Source organism: Strigops habroptila, chromosome W (assembly GCF_004027225.2).
Source record: "Strigops habroptila isolate Jane chromosome W, bStrHab1.2.pri, whole genome shotgun sequence".
Classification (NCBI taxonomy): domain Eukaryota; kingdom Metazoa; phylum Chordata; class Aves; order Psittaciformes; family Psittacidae; genus Strigops; species Strigops habroptila.
Window position 1 is genome coordinate 20,298,671 of NC_044301.2, and position 22,523 is coordinate 20,321,193.

The 22,523-nt window shown below is 43.8% G+C and overlaps 1 protein-coding gene across 1 annotated transcript; it reads right to left on the minus strand.

Moving 5' to 3' along the window:
• Window positions 1–11,218: 11,218 nt before the first annotated feature.
• LOC115619272 (transmembrane emp24 domain-containing protein 7-like) lies at window positions 11,219–16,314 on the minus strand. Its single transcript, XM_030511315.1, has 4 exons — window positions 16,297–16,314; window positions 15,585–15,743; window positions 13,591–13,836; window positions 11,219–11,455 (listed from the first exon to the last, which is right to left on the minus strand). The coding sequence occupies exons 1-4, from the start codon at window positions 16,312–16,314 to the stop codon at window positions 11,219–11,221; spliced, it is 660 nt and encodes a 219-aa protein (XP_030367175.1).
• Window positions 16,315–22,523: the final 6,209 nt, after the last annotated feature.

The following is a 22,523-nucleotide window of genomic DNA, read 5'->3' on the forward strand; positions in this document are numbered from 1 at the left end:
AGATGTGAAAAATGTGCTCTATACCGTAGCCAGGGAGAATGGTCCTACCTGGAGCCTCTGTCAGAAAGCTCCAGGGGAGACTCGAGGTCAACCCCTCAGCTTTTGGAGTTGGGGATACAGAGGATCAGAGGCCAGCTACACTCCCACTGAAAAAGAGATATTGGTAGCCTATGAAGGGGTTCGAGCTGCTTCAGAAGTGATTGGCAATGAAGCACAGCTCCTCCTGGCACCCCGGTTGCCTGTGCTGGGCTGGATGTTCAAAGGCAGGGTCTACTCTACATATCATGCAACCGATGCTACATGGAGTAAGTGGGCCACACTAATTACACAACGAGCTCGAATAGGAAATCCCAGTCGTCCAGGAATTCTAGAAGTCATCATGGACTGGCCAGAGGGCAAAGATTTTGGGATGTCACCAGAAGAGGAGGTGATGCATGCTGAAGAGGCCCCACCATATAATAAACTGTCAGAAAGTGAGGAGCAATATGCCTTGTTTACTGATGGGTCCTGCTGTATTGTGGGAAAGCATCAGAGATGGAAGGCAGCTGTGTGGAGTCCCCTGAGACAAGTTGCAGAAACTGCTGAAGGAGAGGGTGAATGGAGTCACTTTGCAGAGGTGAAAGCCATCCAGCTGGCCTTGGACATTGCTGAACAAGAAAAATGGCCAGTACTTTATCTCTCTACTGACTCATGGATGGTGGCAAATGCCCTGTGAGGGTGGTTGCAGCAATGGAAGCAGAGCAACTGGCAACACAGAGGTAAACCCATCTGGGCTGCTGCATTGTGGCAAGATATCGCTGCCTGGGTGCAGAACCTGGTGGTGAAGGTATGCCACGTAGATGCTCATGTACCCAAGTGTCTGGCCACTGAGGAACACCAGAACAACCAGCAAGTGGATAAAGCTGCTAAGACTGAAGTGGCCCAGATGGACTTAGATTGGCCCTGTGGGCCCATGACACCTCAGGCCATCAAGGCAGAGATGCAACATATAGATGGACTCGTGATCGAGGGCTGTGGACTGAACAATGGACACTCTTGCCCAGGTTATTCATGAATGTGAAACGTGCTGCAGTTAAGCAAGACAAGCAGTTAAAGCCTCTCTGGTATGGAGGACAATGGCTGAAGTACAAATATGGGAAGGCCTGTTGGATTGACTATATCACACTCTCACCGACCTGCCAAGGCAAGCGCCATGTGCTTACCATGGTGGAAGCAACCACTGGATGGCTGGAAACATATGCTGTGCCCCACGCCACTGCCCAGAACACTATCTTGGGCCTTGAGAAACAAATCTTATAGTTACACGGCACCCCAGAATGAATTGCGTCAGAGAACAGGACTCATTTCAGAACAACCTCATAGACACTTGGGCCAAAGAGCATGGCATTGAGTGAGTATATCACATCCCCCATCATTCACCAGTCTGCTAAAATTGAATTATGCAATGGACTTTTAAAGTCTACACTGAGAGCAGTGAGTAGTGGGACTTTCAAACACTGGCATACACATTTACCAAAAGCCACCTGGTTGGTCAACACGAGGGGATCTGCCAATAGGGCTGGCCCAACCCAATTAGAACTTTTGCATATCGTAGAGGCGGATAAACTTCCTGTGGTGCACGTAAAGAATTTGCTGGGGAAGAGTCTAGGTTATTCCTGCTTCAGGAAAAGGCAAACCCATTTATGGTATTGCTTTTGCTGAAGGACCTGGGTGCACTTGGTGGGTAATGTGGGATGTTTGGGAAGTGTGGTGTATATCTCAAGGCAATTTGATTTTAGGTGAAAATAGACAGTGAATTAAACTGTATGATTCTGTATAACACTGGATATTATCGCTTTCATGGTAGCTATACACCCATCACTCCACTGGACACCTTGTGGCACCTGTCCCCAGCATTCTAGATTTCAGGATCCAAACCTGACTCCCTTTTGATCACCACTTTAATGAAAAATGAACTTTGATAAAACTGGAGAAGGGCAGTGGTGATGGAATCGAAATGAGCTTCAGCATGCAACAATCCACCTCCACACAACATCTTTCCTACTTTGAGAGACTGTTATGACAGATGGATCCCCAAGTCATGGACTGAATTAACTCAACAAACTTTTGCAGGGATGGTCCACAGACTAAGGGCATGATGTACCTGTGTGTGTGTGTGTGTCTCAATATATCAAAATACAGAAAAGGTGATGGTGGGAAGTGTGGGACCTGGCATGACATAAATGGTATGGAATAATGGGTGGATACGGCCCTGGTACTGTCTTCCCCGAGAAAATCTTTAGGTGCACCACAGGAACTTTATCCCCCTCTACAGTACGTAAAAGTTCTGATTGGGCTGGGCCAGCCCTGTTGGCAGATCCCCTAGTGTTGACCAACCAGGTGGCTTTTGGTAAATGTGTATCCCAGTGTTTGAAAGTCCCACCACCCATTGCCCTCAGTGTAGTTTTTAACAGCCCATTGTACCATCGGATTTTACCAGAGGCTGGTGCATGGTAGGGGATGTGATATACCCACTCAATGCCATGTTCTTTGGCCCAAGTGTCTAAAAGGTTGTTCCGGAAATGAGTCCCATTGTCTGACTCAATTCTCTCTGGGGTGCCGTGTCGCCACAAGACTAGTTTCTCAAGGCCCCGGATAGTGTTCCGGGCAGTGGCGTGGGACACAGCGTATGCTTCCAGCCATCCGGTGGTTGCTTCCACCATGGTAAGCACATGGCGCTTGCCTTGGCGGGTTGGTGGGAGTGTGATATAGTCAATCTGCCAGGCCTCCCCATACTTGTACTTCAGCCATCGTCCTCCATACCAGAGAGGCATTAACCGTTTGGCTTGCTTAATTGCAGCACGTTTCACATTCGTGAATAACCTGGGCAATAGTGTCCATCGTTAAGTCCACCCCTCGATCACGAGCCCATCTATATGTTGCATCTCTGCCTTGATGGCCTGAGGTGTTATGGGCCCACCGGGCTAAAAATAATTCACCCTTATGTTGCCAATCTAAGTCCATCTGAGCCACTTCAGTCTTAGCAGCTTGATCCACTTGCTGGTTATCCTGGTGTTCCTCGGTGGCCTGACTCTTGTGTACATGAGCAACTACGTGGCGTACCTTCACCACCAGGTTCTGCACCCGAGCAGCGATATCTTGCCACAGTGCAGCAGCCCAGATGGGTTTATCTCTGCGTTGCCAGTTGCTCTGCTTCCATTGCTGTAACCACCCCCACAGGGCATTTGCCACCATCCATGAGTCAGTAGAGAGATAAAGTACTGGCCATTTTACTCGTTCAGCAATGTCCAAGGCCAGCTGGGTGGCTTTCACCTCTGCAAACTGACTCCATTCACCCTCTCCTTCAGCAGTTTCTGCAACTTGTCACAGGGGACTCCACACAGCTGCCTTCCATCTCCAATGTTTTCCCACAATACAGCAGGACCCATCAGTAAACAAGGCATATTGCTTTTCACTCTCTGACAGTTCATTATATGGTGGGGCCTCTTCAGCACACATCACCTCCTCTTCTGGTGACATCCCAAAATCTTTGCCCTCTGGCCAGTCCATGATGACTTCTAGAATTCCTGGACGACTGGGATTTCCTATTCGAGCTCATTGTGTAATTAGTGTGGCCCACTTACTCCATGTAGCATCAGTTGCATGATGTGTAGAGGAGACCATGCTTTTGAACATCCAGCCCAGCACAGGCAACCAGGGTGCCAGGAGGAGCTGCGCTTCAGTTCCAATCCCTTCTGAGGCAGCTCGAACCCCTTCATAGGCTGCCAGTATCTCTTTTTCAGTGGGAGTATAGCTGGCCTCGGATCCTTTATATCCCCGACTCCAAAAGCCGAGGGGTCGACCTCGAGTCTCCCCTGGAGCTTTCTGCCAGAGGCTCCAGGTAGGACCATTCTCCCCGGCTGCAGTATAGAGCACATTTTTCACATCTGGCCTGGCCCGGACTGGTCCAAGGGCTACTGCATGAACTATTTCTCGTTTAATTTGTTCAAAGGCTTGTTGTCGCTCAGGGCCCCATTTGAAATCATTCTTCTTCCGGGTCACGTGATAGAGAGGGCTTACAATCAGACTGTAGTTTGGAATGTGCATTCTCCAGAACCCCACAACACCTAAGAAAGCTTGTGTTTCTTTCTTGTTAGTTGGTGGAGACATTGCTGTTATCTTGTTGATCACGTCTGTGGGGATGTGGCGATGTCCATCTTGCCATTTTATTCCCAAAAATTGAATCTCCTGTGCAGGTCCCTCGACCTTACTCCATTTTCTGGCAAAACCAGCCTTCAGCAGGATTTGGATTATCTTCTTCCCTTTCTCAAAAACTTCTTCAGCTGTATCACCCTACACGATGATGTCATCAATGTATTGCAGGTGTTCTGGAGCTTGCCCCTGTTCCAGTGCAGTCTGGATCACTCCATGGCAGATGGTAGGGCTGTGTTTCCACCCCTGGGGCAGTCGGTTCCAAGTGTACTGGACGCCCCTCCAAGTGAAAGCAAACTGTGGCCTGCATTCTGCTGCCAAAGGGATTGAGAAAAATGCATTGGCAATATCATTTGTGACATACCACTTGGCTGCCTTTGACTCCAGTTCATATTGAAGTTCTAGCATGTCCAGTACGGCAGCACTCAATGGTGGTGTGACTTCGTTCAGGCCATGATAGTCTACTGTTAGTCTCCACTCTCCGTTAGACATTTGCACTGGCCATATGGGGCTATTAAAGGGTGAGCGGGTCCTGCTGATCACTCCTTGGCTCTCCAGTCTGCGGATCAGCTTATGGATGGGAATCAAGGAGTCTCGGTTGGTGCGATATTGCCGCCGGTGCACTGTTGTGGTCGCAATTGGCACTTGTTGTTCTTCGACCTTCAGCAACCCCCAACAGAAGGATCCTCTGAGAGACCGGGCAAGGTGGACAGCTGCTTAATTTCCTCTGTCTCCAAGGCAGCGATACCAAAAGCCCATCTATACCCTTTTGGGTCTTTGAAGTACCCTCTCCTGAGATAGTCTATGCCAAGGATGCATGGAGCCCCTGGACCAGTCAAAATGGGGTGCTTTTGCCACTTCCTCCCAGTCAGGCTGATTTCAGCCTCCAGTACAGTCAACTCTTGGGATCCTCCTGTCGCTCCAGAAATATAAATGGGTTCCACCCCTTGATACCTTGATGGCATCAGGGTACACTGTGCACCGGTATCTACTAGAGCCTTATACTTCTGTGGGACTAATGTGCCTGGCCATCTGATCCACACAGTCCAGTAAACGCGATTGTCCCTCTCCTCCACCTGGCTGGAGGCAGGGCTCCTCTAATAGCGATCACAAGATTGTCCACTTAGGTCTTGTAGAAAGGGATTAGAATTCCTTATCACAGGAGCTGGAGTAAAATCATCTCTTCCACTCCATCTGGGAAACTGCTCACCAGAGACTGGATCAGCAGTTTTCATGGGAGGATCGTCCTTGATCATTGTTCTCCTCTTCAGTTCACGTACCCGTTGCTCCAGAACTGAGGTAGGTTTTCCATCCCACTTTCTCATGTCTTTTCTGTGATCCCGCAGGTAAAACCATAGGGTGGCCTGTGGCGTGTACCTCCTATATCGTCGTCTAAGCGTAGACCAGACTCGAACCCAACACTGCTTAATTTTCGAGATTAGACGAAATAGGGTGTTCCCAGTGTGGGATGGCCGTGGGTAAAACACACTCCGTATGTGTGCCAACATGCTGATCCCCAGCACAATCAGCAGGCAGGTCTCAAGGGTATTAAAAAGCCATCCAAAACCTTCAGAACTCTCAAATGCTGTTGTAAATAGGCTGGTGGGGGAGCAGGGGGTGTAAGGAAATGCCTCCTTCGTAGGTTGACCCCCCGACGAGAAAAAAAAATATGTAATTGCTAAAAAATGTCATTATATACCTCCCAAAGTATAGAGGTGATGATCACGCTGGGAACGCAATCCAGACCAGTTTCATGATTCATGAGTCTATTGTATTAGAAGTCATTACCATGAAGTACAGTGAAACAAGAACCTTAGCCCAGGTCCCACAGCTAACAAACACTAAAACAGCAAATACTGGCTATAAGTAAGGTACGACATGCTGAAACTCTGAGATCAAGCGCAAGAACTCTGAGCGCCAATAAATCAACATTGTGACGAGTGACTATTAATCCAAAACAATGAATGCTTATCATAAATATGATTAGACACCCTCCGGTCATATCTGTCATTATCTCAACCCTTCGTGCCCCACAAAGAACTGTCGTGGTTTAAGCCCAGCTGGTAACTCTGAACCACGCAGCCGCTCACTCACTCCTCCCCTTCTTCCCTCCACCCGCTCCCGGAGGGATGGGGTTGAGAATGGAAAGAATGTAAATCCCACGGGTTGAGATAAGAGCAGTCCAGTAACTAAGGTATAATACAAAACCATTACTGCTACCACCTATAATAATAATGATAAGGGAAATAAAAAGGGGAGAGAATACAATTGCTCAGCACCTGCCGACCAATACCCAGACTGACCCGAGCATTGATCTGGGCCTTCCGGGTAACTCCCTCTGGTTTATATACTGGTCATGACATGCTGTGGTATGGAATGCCCCTTTGGCTAGTTTGGATCAGGTGTCCTGTCTCTGCTTCCTCCCAACTTCCCCTCCTCCCTGGCAGAGCATGAGACTGAGAAAGTTCTTTGTCAGAGTAAATATTACTTAGCAACAACTAAAAACATCGGTGTTATCAGCATTGTTCCCAGGCTGAAAGTCAAAAACACAGCACTGCACCAACTACTAAGATGGAGAAAAATGCTTTAGCTGCTATAGCTGAACCCAGGACAGGTGTGCATTCTCCAAGACCCCACAACACTTAAGAAAGCTTGTGTTTCTTTCAGATTAGTTGGTGGAGACATTGCTGTCACAATAGGGGTCTTTTTCCACTCCTTCCCAGTCAGGCTGATTTCAGCCTCCAGTACAGCCAGCTCTTGAGATCCCTCTGTCACTCCAGAAATACAAATGTGTTCTGCCCCTTGATGGCTTGATGGCATTAGGGTACACTATGCACCAATGTCTACTAGAGCCTTATACTCCTGTTGGACTGATGTGCCAGGCCATCTGATCCACACAGTCTAGTAAACCTGATTGTCCCTCTCCTCCACCTGGCTGGAGGCAGGGCCCCTCTGGTCCAGTCCTTGTCATAAGATTATTCACTTCTTGTAAAAATGGGTTAGAAGTCATTACTGTAGGATCAGGAGTAAGATCAGCTCTCCCACTCTGTCTGGGAAGCTGCCCACTGGAGACTGGAGCAACAACTCTCCTGGAAGAACCCCCATTTGCATTTTTCCTTGTAGTTCACATAGCCATTCCTCCAGAATTAAGGTAGGTTTTCTGTTCCACTTCTTCATGTCTTCTCTCTGGTCCCAGGACACCCATCCCTATTGAGAACCTTGTGAAAGACATTTTATTTGACAATTTAGTGATCTTGAACAAGCCATGTGTGTTCTGTTTGGCCTTATACTTGAGGCCTGAGACATCCATATGTTAGCTTGAGCAGCCACTGTAGAGGAACCTGCTGGAATGCCCCATGCCAACCTGTACTGTGCCACTGACAGGCGTTATGAGACAGTTAACATTCCAGCCTGTCAGGAGATGATATAGGATTCTGTTTGTTACACAAAATAAGAGGCACCATGGCATGGGTGGGAGGAAGAACCCTTCCATGGATGGAATCTGTGCAGTGTGCTGCAGGAAAATCCATCTAGTGCTTCACAAACATGGGGTTCTCAGCATCTGAAGGGACATAAGTTTTACTATCTATATTCCTCCTCTTATTCTATCACATTAAAACAGCTATTTTATTAAGCCATCTGTTCTCAGACCTTTCTTATTGAGATCCAGGAAGAACACTGCACCATCTCTCTCATTTCCTTCTCACCCCCAGTGCAGCACACCTCCACAATCTTAAGCTATCTTCCAATCCTGGGGTGCCAAGCACCTAGAAATACCCCACATTGCTACTTGACTATAACTGTAACATATCACAAAGAGTAAAATTTACCCATATTCCTAGCTTTAACACTTTTCTTTAATCCACTTAGTGTAAATATTCTTGAAAGATACCTCCAACCATGCATCTAGATACTGTATAAGAATTACTTAAAGATTGTATCACACCATTAGACATCACTAGATAAATCTTTCTAGGTCATACTGTATTAACAGGGACAGATGCAATAGGTCATCCCAGGCATCAGAGGTCAAATAATTAGAATTCCACTCCAACAGGAACAGGTTTATAATTACTATTGCATGAACTGATAATGTGCTGAGCAAAGAGCCAGCAACCACACCATCTTGCTCTAACTTAAGTTTTTCCAACAACCTTAAAGCATGTCTAATTATGAACAGCAGTCAACTTGTACAATTCTCGGTGTACAGTAATAGAAGTAACAATCAAATGTCAAATGGATTAACACTTGAAGGTAATGTGTTAAAATACTTGCTGACTTCTCAAATTGTTTTGTTTTCATTTGGTAGGGTAGCATTATTCTTCAAAAAAACTTTGAATAAATCAGATCACATTCATATATTAATTTATATTTTCCCCATACAATATTCACAGAGTCTTTTTGTCTTATTCAAACTTTTTCTCCCCTTTAAACTAAAACAAGAACTAACATTTCAGGACATGAAAAGAAATTATGTAAATGTAAAACATCCAAGGAATAGTTGAAACCTTTCACAACTTCAAACACAGTTGTACCTCATTTAACACAGGGTGATTTAGTTGCGTATCACACCACTGATTTAACTATAATTTTCATATATGCAGCTATAACAACAAAAAAAAAAAAGTAAAAACCACAAAGCATTTCTTCACCCAGTGTTGAAGTGGTAGCATGTGTTTTATTAGATTCTATCCAACTGCTTATTTTAAAAAATACATAAAATTTTTAAATGTGTATCATGTTTTTCATAACCCCAAAATAAAGGCATCTTTAAGCTACTGCTGCATAGAGGTTTGGTTCAGATACCTAACTTCAATGCAAAATTTAAGTGCACTAAAACCTCAGTAAGAATAATACTGAGCTCAACAGTACCATTCAACACATTCAAATGTTAAGAAAAGTTAGACACATATATGTGACAGCCAGGTAATACTTTGTTTACCCCATTGTTTACCAATTATGACAGTACACAAAACTGACTTAATGGGAAAAAAGAAAGTTTCATTTTTTGAAACAAATGTTTTTGTTGTGATTAAAGCTACTCAACAAGTGATATTCAAGCTTCAGAAGACCATAGTGGACACTATGAAAATCAAATTATGTTTTTATCCAACTCTTGCACCTAAACTGCATTATTTGTGTAATGAATAAAAAAAGTACTGAAGATCAGTTGCTGAAACATAAGGATAAAGCGTATAGGTACAATCAAGAATATTGTGTGCAGGTATAAAAAGAAAGCACTAGCTTTTTCTGTTTTCTGATCTTTGAGATTCTGTTACAATTTAAGGGAAGCTTGTACCTCAAAAAATGGGACTGTGATATTGCAAGTTCAATACAAGATAGAAGGACATTATACATAATTCTGAATACAATATACATTAAGCTTTTTAATAACCCTGTGACCTTTTAACTAATTTTTGAAGTGCTAAGTTGGTTTTTTTTTCTTCCATCCTGAAAAAGTAGTTTATCAGTTTACAACACAGACAAGAATTTATTTTTTTTTTTAACTACAACACCATTTTAAAGTGAGGTCATCTTAGACCAATTATTCAGAGTATCCAAGTGCCATGTGTCTGTGTAAAACATGGACATGTGCATGTGTAAAACTTGACGATTTTTTACTGGAAATAATACAGGCAGTTAATGAGGATTTAGCATTCTTTCTCTGCTTGCTGAAAACCAGTTTAAGTGGAGTCTTTTGAATTAGAGTTAGTAACTCAACAATTTATTTTCATCTTAGTTTTGTCTGTGTGCACTTAAACTGGTCAGAGTTCTTTTATTCCTCCCAAAACACCTGAAGAAGTTTAACCTTATTTTGACTAGCTCAATTCAAGCTACTTGTACGCACATACATTTACTATCATCTTCCACATCCAAGATTTTATTATAATACATAAACTAAAGACATGAGCAGTGGCAGCAACGCAGCTACAAATCTACCAAAAAGATACCCCAAAATATTTAAAATATTTCATGACCACTAACAGAAGAGAGTGGCAATTAAATGCACAAGGTCATACTGTATCAAATGCACCAAACAGGGAAATAAAGTTCACAGCACTCGCACAATGCAGTATTAGTATCAAATAGGCTTCTTAATAGGAAACCAATTTAATAAAAAGCTTTGCATGTGCCTAATGGATGCAGTATAACTGTCCAGTGCTGGTGCTGTATTTCTTGATAAAAATTAAACTATCTCTGGTCTTAAATCTGACAAGCAGCAGCAGCACAAGTACAGAGATTGCACAGCTTCAGTGACAAAGTTACAAGATTCCCTATTTTATTGTATTTTTAAAAACAACATGGAGATTTAAGTTTTTGAATAAAGAAATCACATTTCCTGAGTAGTCTCAGTTTAGAAGTTGTTTAGTAAAACTTTGTGAAAGAGGAAATGCATTATATTGTAATGCAGAAGTGTGTTTAAGCAAATACACTAAAGTATCAAATTTAGCAGGTTTTGAAGGTGAAGATTTACCAGGCAGGTGGAGAATCTGCATCATCATGTAGTATCAAGCTTGCAACAGTTTTACAAATAAGCAAAGGATACGACTGGATATTTATTTTTTGTTACAGCAAATCAAAACAGTGCAATACACCTTGCAACTACAGTTCATCATACTAGCTTGTTTATAATTCAATACATTCAGCCTGAAAATTAAAGTAAAATCAAATTTTCATGAGTATTGTCTTTCACATCAGACACTAGATTGCTGGGTTCTTTTAAAGCATTATACCACAGATAGATAATCGTATCAGTAAAGTCAAACTCAATTTGGATTAAAATCAGCAAAATAAAAGAGAGGCTGGTCATTGCCAGATATTTAATACAAGTATCAGAAAACATTGTTTATATTTCAAATTGGGTGTCCCTTTCATAATTTTTGGGGTATGCTTTTTGATTTTAATCAATGAGGAGGGGTAGACATTTAGATGTCTCACATATTTAGTTCCTTTTTTTACCTTCGATTAATTGGAGAACAGTAATTTCACAAGCAAATAGCACAATGACCTGAAGCATAACTACCAGTTATGATCCAAAATGGGTTGTTATGATTCTTTTATCTGAGAAGAAGCTTTTGAGGAGAAATACCTGTCCAATACTAATTACAAGAAGAATGATTGCTTCCCCTATTGACCAATAGGTGACTCTTGTGTTTAAATCCTCTGCTCTGCTGCGGCCTTGTGCTTCTCTCAACCGGAAATGAGTCTGATAATCAATGACAGACTTTAAAGCTTCATGAATTGAAACACATGCAGACTCCATCTAGAGAAGCAAAAAAATAGCTCAGTTAAAAAACCCTTCTAATGCTTGTTCTGTGAAGTTTTATGGCTTGATATTTAGAAATAGGATTCACATAGCTTTACAGATGAAAGATTATCTCAGTCCACTGTCAGACTGAAATACTATAAATCAAACGTATTAATCATAGAATAGTTAGGGTTGGAAAGGACCTTAAGATCATCTAGTTCCAACCCCCCTGCCATGGGCAGGGACACCTTGCACTAAAACATGTCACTCAAGGCTCTGTCCAACCTGGCCTTGAACACCACCAGGGATGGAGCATTCACCACTTCCTTGGGCAACCCATTCCAGTGACTCACCACCCTCACTGTAAAGAACTTCTTCCTTATACCTAATCTAAACTTCCCCTGTTTAAATTTGAAGCCATTACCCCTCGTCCTACCACTACAGTCCCTAATGAAAAGTCCCTCCCCAGCATCCTTATAGGCCCCCTTCAGATACTGGAAGGCTGCTATGAGGTCTCCACGCAGCCTTCTCTTCTCCAGGCTGAACAGCCCCGATGTTCTCAGCCTGTCTCCACACAGGAGGTGCTCCAGCCCCCTTATCATCCTCGTGGCCCTCCTCTGGACTTGCTCCAACAGCTCCATGTCCTTTTTATGTTGAGGACACCAGAACTGTACACAATACTCCAAGTGGGGTCTCACGAGAGCAGAGTAGAGGGGCAGGATCACCTCCTTCGACCTGCTGGTCACGCTTCTTTTGATGCAGCACAGGATACGGTTGGCAAAATAAGAAATTATAACTGAATTTGCAGTAAGTCACCTACTCGCTACAAATCTTCAGCCACTGCAAACTTACATGGAGCAAATTCAAGTGAGCAAGATGGTATTTGGGAAGTGGCATTGTGTTCAAACTAGTAAAACAGTGGTCATGTCCAAGATTTTAAAATGGTTGTTTAAATTGAAGTTTGGTAACAGTACACTATAGTGTAGGAATGTGTCCTGGGTTCAGTTGTAACAGTTTTCTCCCTTTTTGTAGCTGGTGCAGTGCTGTGTTTTTGACTTTAGTCTGACAACAATGCTGATAACACACCAGTGTTTTAGTTGTTGTTAAGTAATGCTTACCCCGATGAAGAACTTTTCAGTCTCATGCTCTGCCAGTGAGGAGGGGCACGGGAACCCATGAAGAAGCAGAGACAGGACACCTGACCCCAATAGCCAAAGGGGTATTCCATACCACAGCACGTCATGCCCAGTATAGAAACCGGGGGGAGTTACCCGGAAGGCCCAGATCACTGCTCGGGTCGAGCTGGGTATCGGTCGGCAGGTGGTGATTAATTGTATTGGGCATCACTTGTGTTTATTGGTTTTTTCCCTTTCCTCTTTTAGTTTTATATTCTCTCCCCTTGTTATTTCCCTTATCATTATTATTATTGGTGGTAGCAGTAGTAGTTTTGTATTATACCTTAGTTATTGGATTGTTCTTATCTCAACCCGTGGGAGTTACATTCTTTCGATTCTCCTCCCCATCCCTCCGGGTGCAGGGAGAGAAGAAGTGGGGGAGTGAGCAAGAGGTTGCATGGTTCTGAGTTACCAGCTGGGCTTAAACCATGACAGAATGTTAGTGAGAATTCGTGGTTTCTGTTCCAGGTTAAGTTGGCTGATTTAGTTTGGGCAGAAGTGGTGTATTACTAAAATTCTGAAGAAAGAAGGGAACGTTAGGAAAATAATTCTCGAGTAAGAATACTGCTTTGCCACTTAAGTTTCTTATGACATATCTAGAAACCAGTTAAGTATGACTGATTTTGTTGTGGTTTTTTTTTTTATTTCGCTAGAATTCTTTTCCCAGTTACATAAGAGATAAACCATTCAAGTCTTCCCCTCTGAAGAAGGCTCTAAATTATTTTAATATAACAACAAATTGTTCTCAAAGCTTCTCCAAAGTGCAGGAACTTGAAAACCCTGATCCATTGATATTTTACACTTTATAAAATCCATACTTCCACAGATATAGAACCATGACATTAAAAAGTTCCCTTAAACTCTAGGCCACTGTATATTTTCCCTAATTTCCACGTAAATAGTTAGTAATTCCTCATGAATTTTATAAACATACCCTCCGCCTAACAGTTGCTGTCAAACACGACAATATTTTACCTGAGTAAGTGCTGTTGCTCTGTTCTCACTAGGAAACAGTGGTGGATCTTCTCCAACCTGGAAATCAAAGTACACAGTTTTGTGTGTGAAAGTAGAGAACTCATTGCTGAAGCAGAATTTGTATGTTCCATTTCTAGATGCAATAAATGTGAAACTATCATATTGTTTCTTCATCTCTTTGTATAATACTGCACCATCAGGACCTTCCAACTGACAGTCAACATCATAATGACCTCCAGTGATCACCTGAAAACAACAAGAAATTGTCTTGAGCAAAACAGACATCCAACTAGCATTGCAAATTGTTTGATCTAACAAATGTTTTAAAATGAAATGCATTAATTTAAAAATCTTTCAATACAAATTTGCAAAAATCCTCATCTTATGGAAGACTCACAGAACAATTCAAAATACATATCCTCAATTTAAAAGATCTTAATGTCAACTATGACTTCTAACAGTTTACGAAGAAAGTTTTAGTTACTTCATTTTAAGATACTGGTACTATAACAAAGGTTAGACTAGATGAAATTTGATGGGGCAAAGACATTACTTTAATAAATCAGTAATTTACTATATCCGTAAGCCCAGACACACAATTTATTCAGCAAGTTGAGATTGCCAAAATGCAAAAAAACAGCTCCTATGTGTATGGCCTAAACTGTCTAACTAGCCTATTAGGTCGAGCTGCTTTATGTTGCAAGAATGGCATATGTCCAGTAGAACAGGTATTACAGCCTGGCTCGTTTTCATATGTGCATGTCAACAGAGCAATGTTCTAGAGATTCTGCTGCCTCACTCCTGCACAATTAATGACAGTATTTTTTCCAAAACCAGCACATTCTGATTATTCCTACAAGCAACTCAAAATTTCATATGATTGTCTCAAGTATTTCCAGCTTTTGTTTACTGTTGGTTTATTGTTATAGTTTAAGCTCAGCCGGTAACTCAAAACCACACAGCTGCTCGCTCGCTCCCCCCCTTCTTCCCCCCTGCTCCTGGAGGGATGGGGAAGAGAATCGAAAGAATGTAACTCCCACGGGTTGAGATAAGAACAATCCAATAACTAAGGTATAATACAAAACCACTACTGCTACCACCAATAATAATAATGATAAAGGAAATAACAAGGGGAAAGAATATAAAACTAAAAGGGGAAAGGGAAAAAAACCAATAAATACAAGTGATGCCCAATACAATTGCTCACCACCCACCGAACGATGCCCAGCCTGACCCAAGCAGCGATCTGGGCCTCCTGGGTGACTCCCCCCAGTTTCTATACTGGGTATGACATGCTGTGGGATAGAATACCCCTTTGGCTAGTTTGGGTCAGGTGTCCTGTCTCTGCTTCCTCCTGGCTTCCCGTGCCCCTCCTCACTGGCAGAGCATGAGACTGAAAAGTCCTTGATCGGGGTAAGCATTACTTAACAACAACTAAAACACTGGTGCGTTATCAGCATTGTTGTCAGACTACAGTCAAAAACACAGCACTGCACCAGCTACTAAGGAGAAAAATAACTGTTACAGCTGAACCCAGGATATCTATACATAGCACATTGTTCTGTAGAATCAGACTAGCTATCCTACCTCCACAGCGAGAGCAACTGGCAGTTTAGGTATTCATAGCTTACTATTCTGATGACTCTGAGGCTAGTAGTTAAATTTAATCCTTGTTCCAAACTTCTTGCCTTTAAGATAAAGCATCCTGAAGGACGAAGAGACTTCTATCCAAAGGCATAGCCCTTTTATATGCATACAGAATCTTTCTAAAATAGTAGACATTTTATTTGAAATATTTAAATATCTATTCAAACTTATAATGTTGTAAATTTTTATTCAGAAGTGCCAAGCACCAGAAGCAACACTTCAGATGATAGTCTGCATAATATGAGTGCCCTCCAATTTATATAGGTATTAAGTTATTAAAACCCTAATGTTAACGGTAAAATGAAAAAACAAGAGATTCCCTGGGGGCCGAGGGAAGCGAGAAGTACCTGAAACTCGAGAGTGCACTTAGTGCCCTGGATAATCTCCTCGTAGAAACATTGCCTGGCGTTGTCAGGCAGCTCGAAAGTGATCTCAGAGGCCCGTGCAGCGCAGGCCACCAGCAGCAGCAGCGTCAGCCACCCCCACAGTCCCACGGTTCCGGAGCCCTGTAACAGCATCACTCAGCGTGCAAAATGGACTAACGGTAACCGAGAGTGAGCAGGGCAGAAAGAAGGCAGCCCCGCGTTGGAGACCAGCAGATACAGAACCCGAAGGAAGATGCCTGCGGCACCAACCGATAACAATGAAGAAACCTAACCGAGGAAGCGCACTACACACCCGAGAGCAACCACGGCGCCTAGTACCGCCCTCATAGAAGCGTTTCCGGGTGAGCCTCCATAGTTTTATAGACGTGGTGTTCAGCGAAGAAGGAGGCGCTCCCCACCTCTGCCGCGCGCATTTGTGTGTTTGCTGCCTGGCAACGATTGTCAAGGGGCATGACGGCCCGGCACTGCTGTGGGGCCTGGGCCTGGTCCCAGTCGTGACACCAGTGAGCCGAGGTGGTGTCCGCGTTCACACAGATACTTCACTAGAGGTACTGTAAACGCATGCGCGAGCCCCGCTCATCTCAGCTTTGTGCTGAGGGGTGCTCAGATTACATAGCTAATTTTCAGATATTTAGCCAGGTACTCACACATAAGAGAATTCTCTCTGTCATACCTGCAAGGCACAGTCCATGTTCCCCAACATATCAAAACTTTTGACTCTATGTCCATTGTATGCAGTCATCCAGGTATTAAACTGTTTTTAAATTCTTGTGAGGCATGATTTAGAGTTGAAATAGGGGACTCTCTTCTCCAAATGCAAGTGAAATATGTCTTAAGTACTCTCACTGTATATCTTCTAGTTACTGAATACATGGGGTTGAGTTTCAGAGTTGGAGTTCAACTTTATATGTCATTTAACATTCATTGCTCCAGAGAGATAAAGTGCAAGATCAAAATTAAATTCTGCTGATTAGAATGTTCACACTGACTGCGGGAATATCAGATTTAAGTTCTACTCCAGTAAATATTCAGTTATTTTTATGAAGTAAAACAGCTTCAGAAGAAAAAATCAAAGATGACCCCTGTAGTGATCCTTACTGAAAAAATGTTGTTTGTTAGTCATTCACATAACAAGTAACCTGGTGTACTGGTTTTAGCTGGGCTAGAGTTAATAGTAATAGTTCTTAATAGTAGCTTGTATGGTGCTATGTTTTTGATTTGTGATGAAAACAGTGTTGATAACACACTGATGTTTTAGTTATTGTTGAACAATGCTTCAAGACATCAAGGCCTTTTTTGATTGTCATACTGCCCTGTCAGCAAGTAGGCCAAGGGTGCATGAGAAGTTGGGAGGGGACACAGCTGGGACAGCTGACCCCAACTGACCCACAGGATATTCCATGCCATATGACATCACGCTCAGCAATAAAAACTGGGGGGGGGGGGGGGGGGGAGTTTTGTTGGGGCTGCCATTGCTTGGGTACAGGCTGGGCATCAGTCAGCTGGCGGTGAGCAAATGGGGTTTTTTTGCATCACTTATTTTTCTTGGTTTTGGTTTTATTGGGGCGGGCGGTGTTCTTTTTATTTCTTATTAAACTGTCTTGATTTCAACCCACGAGTTTTTACACTTTTACCCTTACAATTATCCCCTGCCCCATCCCACTGTGGGGAGAGTGAGCAAGCAGGTGTGTGATGCTTAACTGTCTACCAGGTTTAAACCACAGCACCTGAGTAGGCCTAAGCCTCTGATCTACCATACTGCACATACAGCTTGGCCTTCAGGCTTGTGTTCTGCTGTTCAAAGTCCTCGACCTCAGCATAAACTCAGCCAGCTCATTGTACCAGAACAGTCTGCAGGCAGCTCGCACTTGGTACCAGTGATTATGCCACCTGTGTGTCCTTGCTTTTATCTAAAAGTGCAGGAAGAAGTTCTCATGTGAACATGCTTTCTATTTAACAGTAGAAATGATAAAAAGAGTCGTTTCCTTGTAAGAAAGTCTTGAATGACCACAATGGGGTAAACCTGCCATGGATGGGATGTGCATGATTTGTTGAGCCCTGATTGGAGGCCTATTTGATCCTGCACAACTTGAGGTTCCCAGCATCTAAAGGGATGCAAGATTGTCTATACTATTCTCTCCTTCTTTATAGTGTTTAATAATTAGCTTTTTTAATTATACTTTACAGAGTCTGAATGCCTTTCTGGGATCATAATGGACCAACCAATACCTCCTGGTGAAAAACAGCACCGCAGCCAGGGAGAATGGTCCTACCTGGAGCCTCTGGCAGAAAGCTCCAGGGGAGATTCGAGGTCGACCCCCCAGCTTTTAGAATTGGGGATACAGAGGATCTGAGGCCAGGTATACTCCCACTGAAAAAGAGATACTGGCAGCCTATGAAGGGGTTCGAGCTGCTTCAGAAGTGATTGGAACTGAAGCACAGCTTCTGGCACCCCAGTTGCTGGTGACTGGACTGGGTGTCCAAAGGCGGGTCTCCTCTACCCATCATGCAACTGATGCTACATGAAGTAAGTAGGCCTCATTAATTACACAACAAGCTCGAATAGGAAATCCCAGTTGTCCAGGAATTCTAGAAGTCATCATGGACTGGCCAGAGGGCAAAGATTTTGGGATGTCACCAGAGGAGGAGGCGATGCGTGCTGAAGAAGCCCCACCATATAATAAGCTGTCAGAAACCGAGAAGCAATATGCCTTGTGATTGAGGAGTGTGGACTTGATCATGGACAATATTGCCGAGGTTATTCAGGAATGTTAAACGTGCTGCAATTAAGCAAGCCAAGCAGTTAAAGCCTCTCTGGTAAGGAGAACAATGGCTGAAGCCGCTCGCTCACTCCCCCACTTCTTCTTTCCCCTGCTCCCGGAGGGATGGGAAGGAGAATCAAAAGAATGTAAAACCCACGAGTTGAGATAAGAACTGTCTGGTAACTAAGGTATAATACAAAACTACTACTGCTACCACCAATAATAATAATGATAAGGGAAATAACAAGGGGAGAGAATACAATTGCTCACCACCTGCCAACCGATACCCAGTCCAACCTGAGCAGTGATCTGGGCCTTCCAGGTAACTCCCCCCAGTTTCTATACTGGGCATGACATGCTGTGGTATGGAATACCCCTTTGGCTGCTTTGGGTCAGGTGTCCTGTCTCTGCTTCCTCCTGGCTTCCCCTCCTTCCTGGCAGAGCATGAGGCTGAGAAAGTCCTTGATTGGAGTAAACATTACCTAGCAAGAACTAAAAACATTGGTGTGTTATCAGCACTGTTCCCAGGCTGACAGTCGAAATCACAGCACTGCACCAGCTACTAAGAAGGAGAAAAATGACTGCTACTGCTGAACCCAGGACAGACTGTTACGACAGATGAAGCCCGACATCATGGACTCAATGAACTCAGTGAACTTTATAAGGATGGTCCATGGACTAAGGAATGATATCTGTCTCTCTATGTTTTTGTATATATATGTATCAAGACTCAAGAAGCAATGGTATATTGAAAAATGTGGGACCTGAGCATGGCGTGAATGGTGTGGAATAAGGAGTGGATACTATCCTGGGTTCAGCTGTAACAGTTATTTTTCTCCTTCCTAGTATGTGGTGCAATGCTCTGTTTTGGCTTTAGTCTGAGAACAATGCCAATAACACACCGATGTTTTAGTTGTTGCTAAGTTATGCTTACTCTGATCAAGGACTTTTCAGTCTCATGCTCTACTTTCCCTAGGAAAAACTTTAACTGCACTTCAGAGTGTGGTTGCTTGGAACAGGCCCCTATCTTTGGAGAACCCAGTACATGATTTCCAACAGGGAGATTATGCCTACGTGAAGACATGGACTTCTGAACCCCTTCAAGAATGCTGGAAAGAACCTTTTCAAGTAACAACTAACCTGATTAACCCTGCAGTCTTTTTGAACTCCGTGCAGGTAGAAGGACAATTAGAACATGACTGTTTGGTGACCATTGAACATGTCTATTCCAGTTGAGAAGACTTAAAGGATAGACCACTGGATGATCCTGTTTGGGAATTATATATGGATGGTAGCAGTTTTGTGGAGGACTGAATTCGATATGCAGGATATGTGGTGACTACTGAGAATTTGGTTATAGAAGCAAAGTCTTTACCTTGCACTACTTCACCTCAAAAAGCAGAACTGATAGCCTTGATGAGAGCATTAGAACTGAGTGAAGGAAAGAAAGTGAATATTTGGACTGATCCATAATACGGGTGGTACATGTTCATGGAGTCCTGTGAAAGAAAAGGGGACTATTATCCTCCCAGGGAACAAGTATTAAATACAAAAAGAAATCTTAAAATTAATATAAGCAGTCCAGAAGCCAATTAAGGTGGCAATCGTGCACTGTAAAGCACATCAGTCAGGAAATGCAAAAGAAATTACAGGAAACAAATTAGCAGACAGAACAGCAAGGAGGATTGCAAAAAGAGATGCCTTCCAAATGGCATTAATCCCTAATAAAAACACAGCTCTACCAAAAGAAAAACCTAAATATTCAGTGAGACAAGTCATTCTCACCTCTGTGCCTGGCAAAATCTTGGAGCAGATTATCCTGGAAAGCATGCTAAGGCACATGAAAAACAACGAGGTGGTTTGTTGTGGTTTAAACCCAGCCAGTAACTCCGAACCACACAGCCGCTCGCTCACTCCTGCCCCCCCCGCTTCTTCCTCACCCCCCCTCCCGGAAGGATGGGGAGGAGAATCGAAAGAATGTAACTCCCACGGGTTGAGATAAGAGCAGTCCAGTAACTAAGGTATAATACAAAACCACTACTGCTACCACCAATGATAATAACGATAAGGGAAATAACAAGGGGAGAGGATACAATTGCTCACCACCCGCCGACCGATACCCGGCCCGAGCCGAGCAGCGATCTGGGCCTTCCAGGTAACTCCCCCCAGTTTCTATACTGGTCATGACGTGCTGCGGTATGGAATACCCCTTTGGCCAGTTTGGGTCAGGTGTCCTGTCTCTGCTTCCTCCTGGCTTCCCCTCCTCCCTGGCAGAGCATGAGACTGAGAAAGTCCTTGGTCGAGAGTAAATATTACTTAGCAAGCACTAAAAATAGCGGTGTTATCAGCGTTATTCCCAAGCTGCAAGTCAAAAACACAGCACTGCACCAGCTACTAAGAAGGAGAAAAAATGACTGCCGTAGCTGAACCCAGGACATTAGTCCATGGACCAATCCCTATAAAGTTGCTGAATTCATCCAGTCCATGATGTCAGGCTCCATCTCTTGTAATAGTCTTTCAGGGCAGGAGGGACGGTGTGTAGTGTTGGGTTGTTGCCTGCTGATGACACCGCCAAACTCGTCTGGTCACTGCTGAGCTCGTCTGGTTTCCTCAAAATTCATTCTTTGTTGGGGTGATGATCGGAGGGAAGTCAGGGTCAGTTGCTGGTGACCAGAGGATATCTAGCAAGTGGGCTACAAAAATGTTTGTCCTGGGTTGAGCTATAGCAGTCATTTTCTTCCTTCTTAGTAGCTGGTGCAGTGCTGTGTTTTTTAACTTTCAGCCTGGGAAAAACGCTGATAACACCGATGTTTTTAGTTCTTGCTAAGTAATGTTTACTCTGACCAAGGACATTCTCAGTCTCATGCTTTGCCAGGGAGGAGGGGAAGCCGGAAGGAAGCAGAGACAGGACACCTGACCCAAACTAGCCAAAGGGCTAATCCACATCATGGCACGTCATGCCCAGTATCTAAACTGGGGGGAGTTACCCGGAAGGCCCAGATCACTGCTCGGGTCGGGCTGGGTATCGGTTGGTGGGTGGTGAGCAATTGTATCCTCTCCCCTTGTTATTTCACTAATCATTATTATCATTGGTGGTAGCAGTAGTGGTTTTGTATTATACCTTAGTTGCGGGACTGCTCTTATCTCAACCCGAGGGAGTTACATTCTTCCGATTCTCCTCCCCATCCCTCCAGGAGCGGCGGGAGGAAGAAGGGGGGGAGTGAGCGAGCGGCTGCGTGGTTCTGAGTTACCGGCTGGGCTCAAACCACGACAGTTCTTTGTGGTGCCCAGCGTGGGGCACGAAGGGTTGAGATAACGACAGATCTGACCAGAGTGTGTCTAATCATATTTGTGATAAGTATTCGTTGTTACTACTCGTCACAATGTTGATTTATTGGCTCTCAGAGTTGTTGTGCTCCATCTCAGAGTTTCAGCATGTCGTACCTTACTTACAGCCAGTATTTGCTGTTTTAGTGTTTATCAGCTGGGGGGCCTGGGCTAAGGTTCTTGTTTCACTGTACTTCATGGTAATGACTTGTAATACAATAGACTCATTGATCATGAAACTGGTCTGGTTTGCGCTTCCAATGTGGCCATCACCGCTATACTTTGGGAGGTATATAAAGAAATTTTTTAGCAATTACGTATCTTATTTTTTCTCGTTGGGGGGTCAACCTATGAAGGAGGCATTCCCTTACACCCCCTGCTCCCCCACCAGCCTATTTGCAACAGCATTTGAGAGTTCTGAAGGTTTTGGATGGCCTTTGAATACCCTTGAGACCTGCCTGCTGATTGTGCTGGGGATCAGCATGTTGGCACACATACGGAGTGTGTTTTACCCACGGCCATCCCGCCCTGGGAACACCCTATTTCACCTGATCTTGAAAGTTAAGCAGTATCAGGTTCAAATCTGGTCTAGGGTTAGATGACAATATAGGAGGACCACCAAGAGATTTTCCCTGAGGCTGGACAGTCATGAGTGGCAGGGTGTGTGGGATAGTATGGGCAAGTATCTAGGCCAGTGGGCCCCTCCAGTGCTTTGGAACTTCACCCCTGAACAAGTGCAACATCCAGAAAAACTACTAAAACACTTAAACGAGGTGTGCTGTCGTCCTGGTTATACCAGAGAGGGACAAAT

Excerpts from the sequence above, each read along its gene's own strand:
- LOC115619272 (XM_030511315.1), bottom strand. Across the intron at positions 13,837-15,584 it reads AGTGCACTCTCGAGTTTCAG|GTGATCACTGGAGGTCATTA; the intron begins GTACTTCTCGCT and ends TGTTGTTTTCAG. Across the intron at positions 11,456-13,590 it reads GAGCAACAGCACTTACTCAG|ATGGAGTCTGCATGTGTTTC; the intron begins GTAAAATATTGT and ends TTGCTTCTCTAG.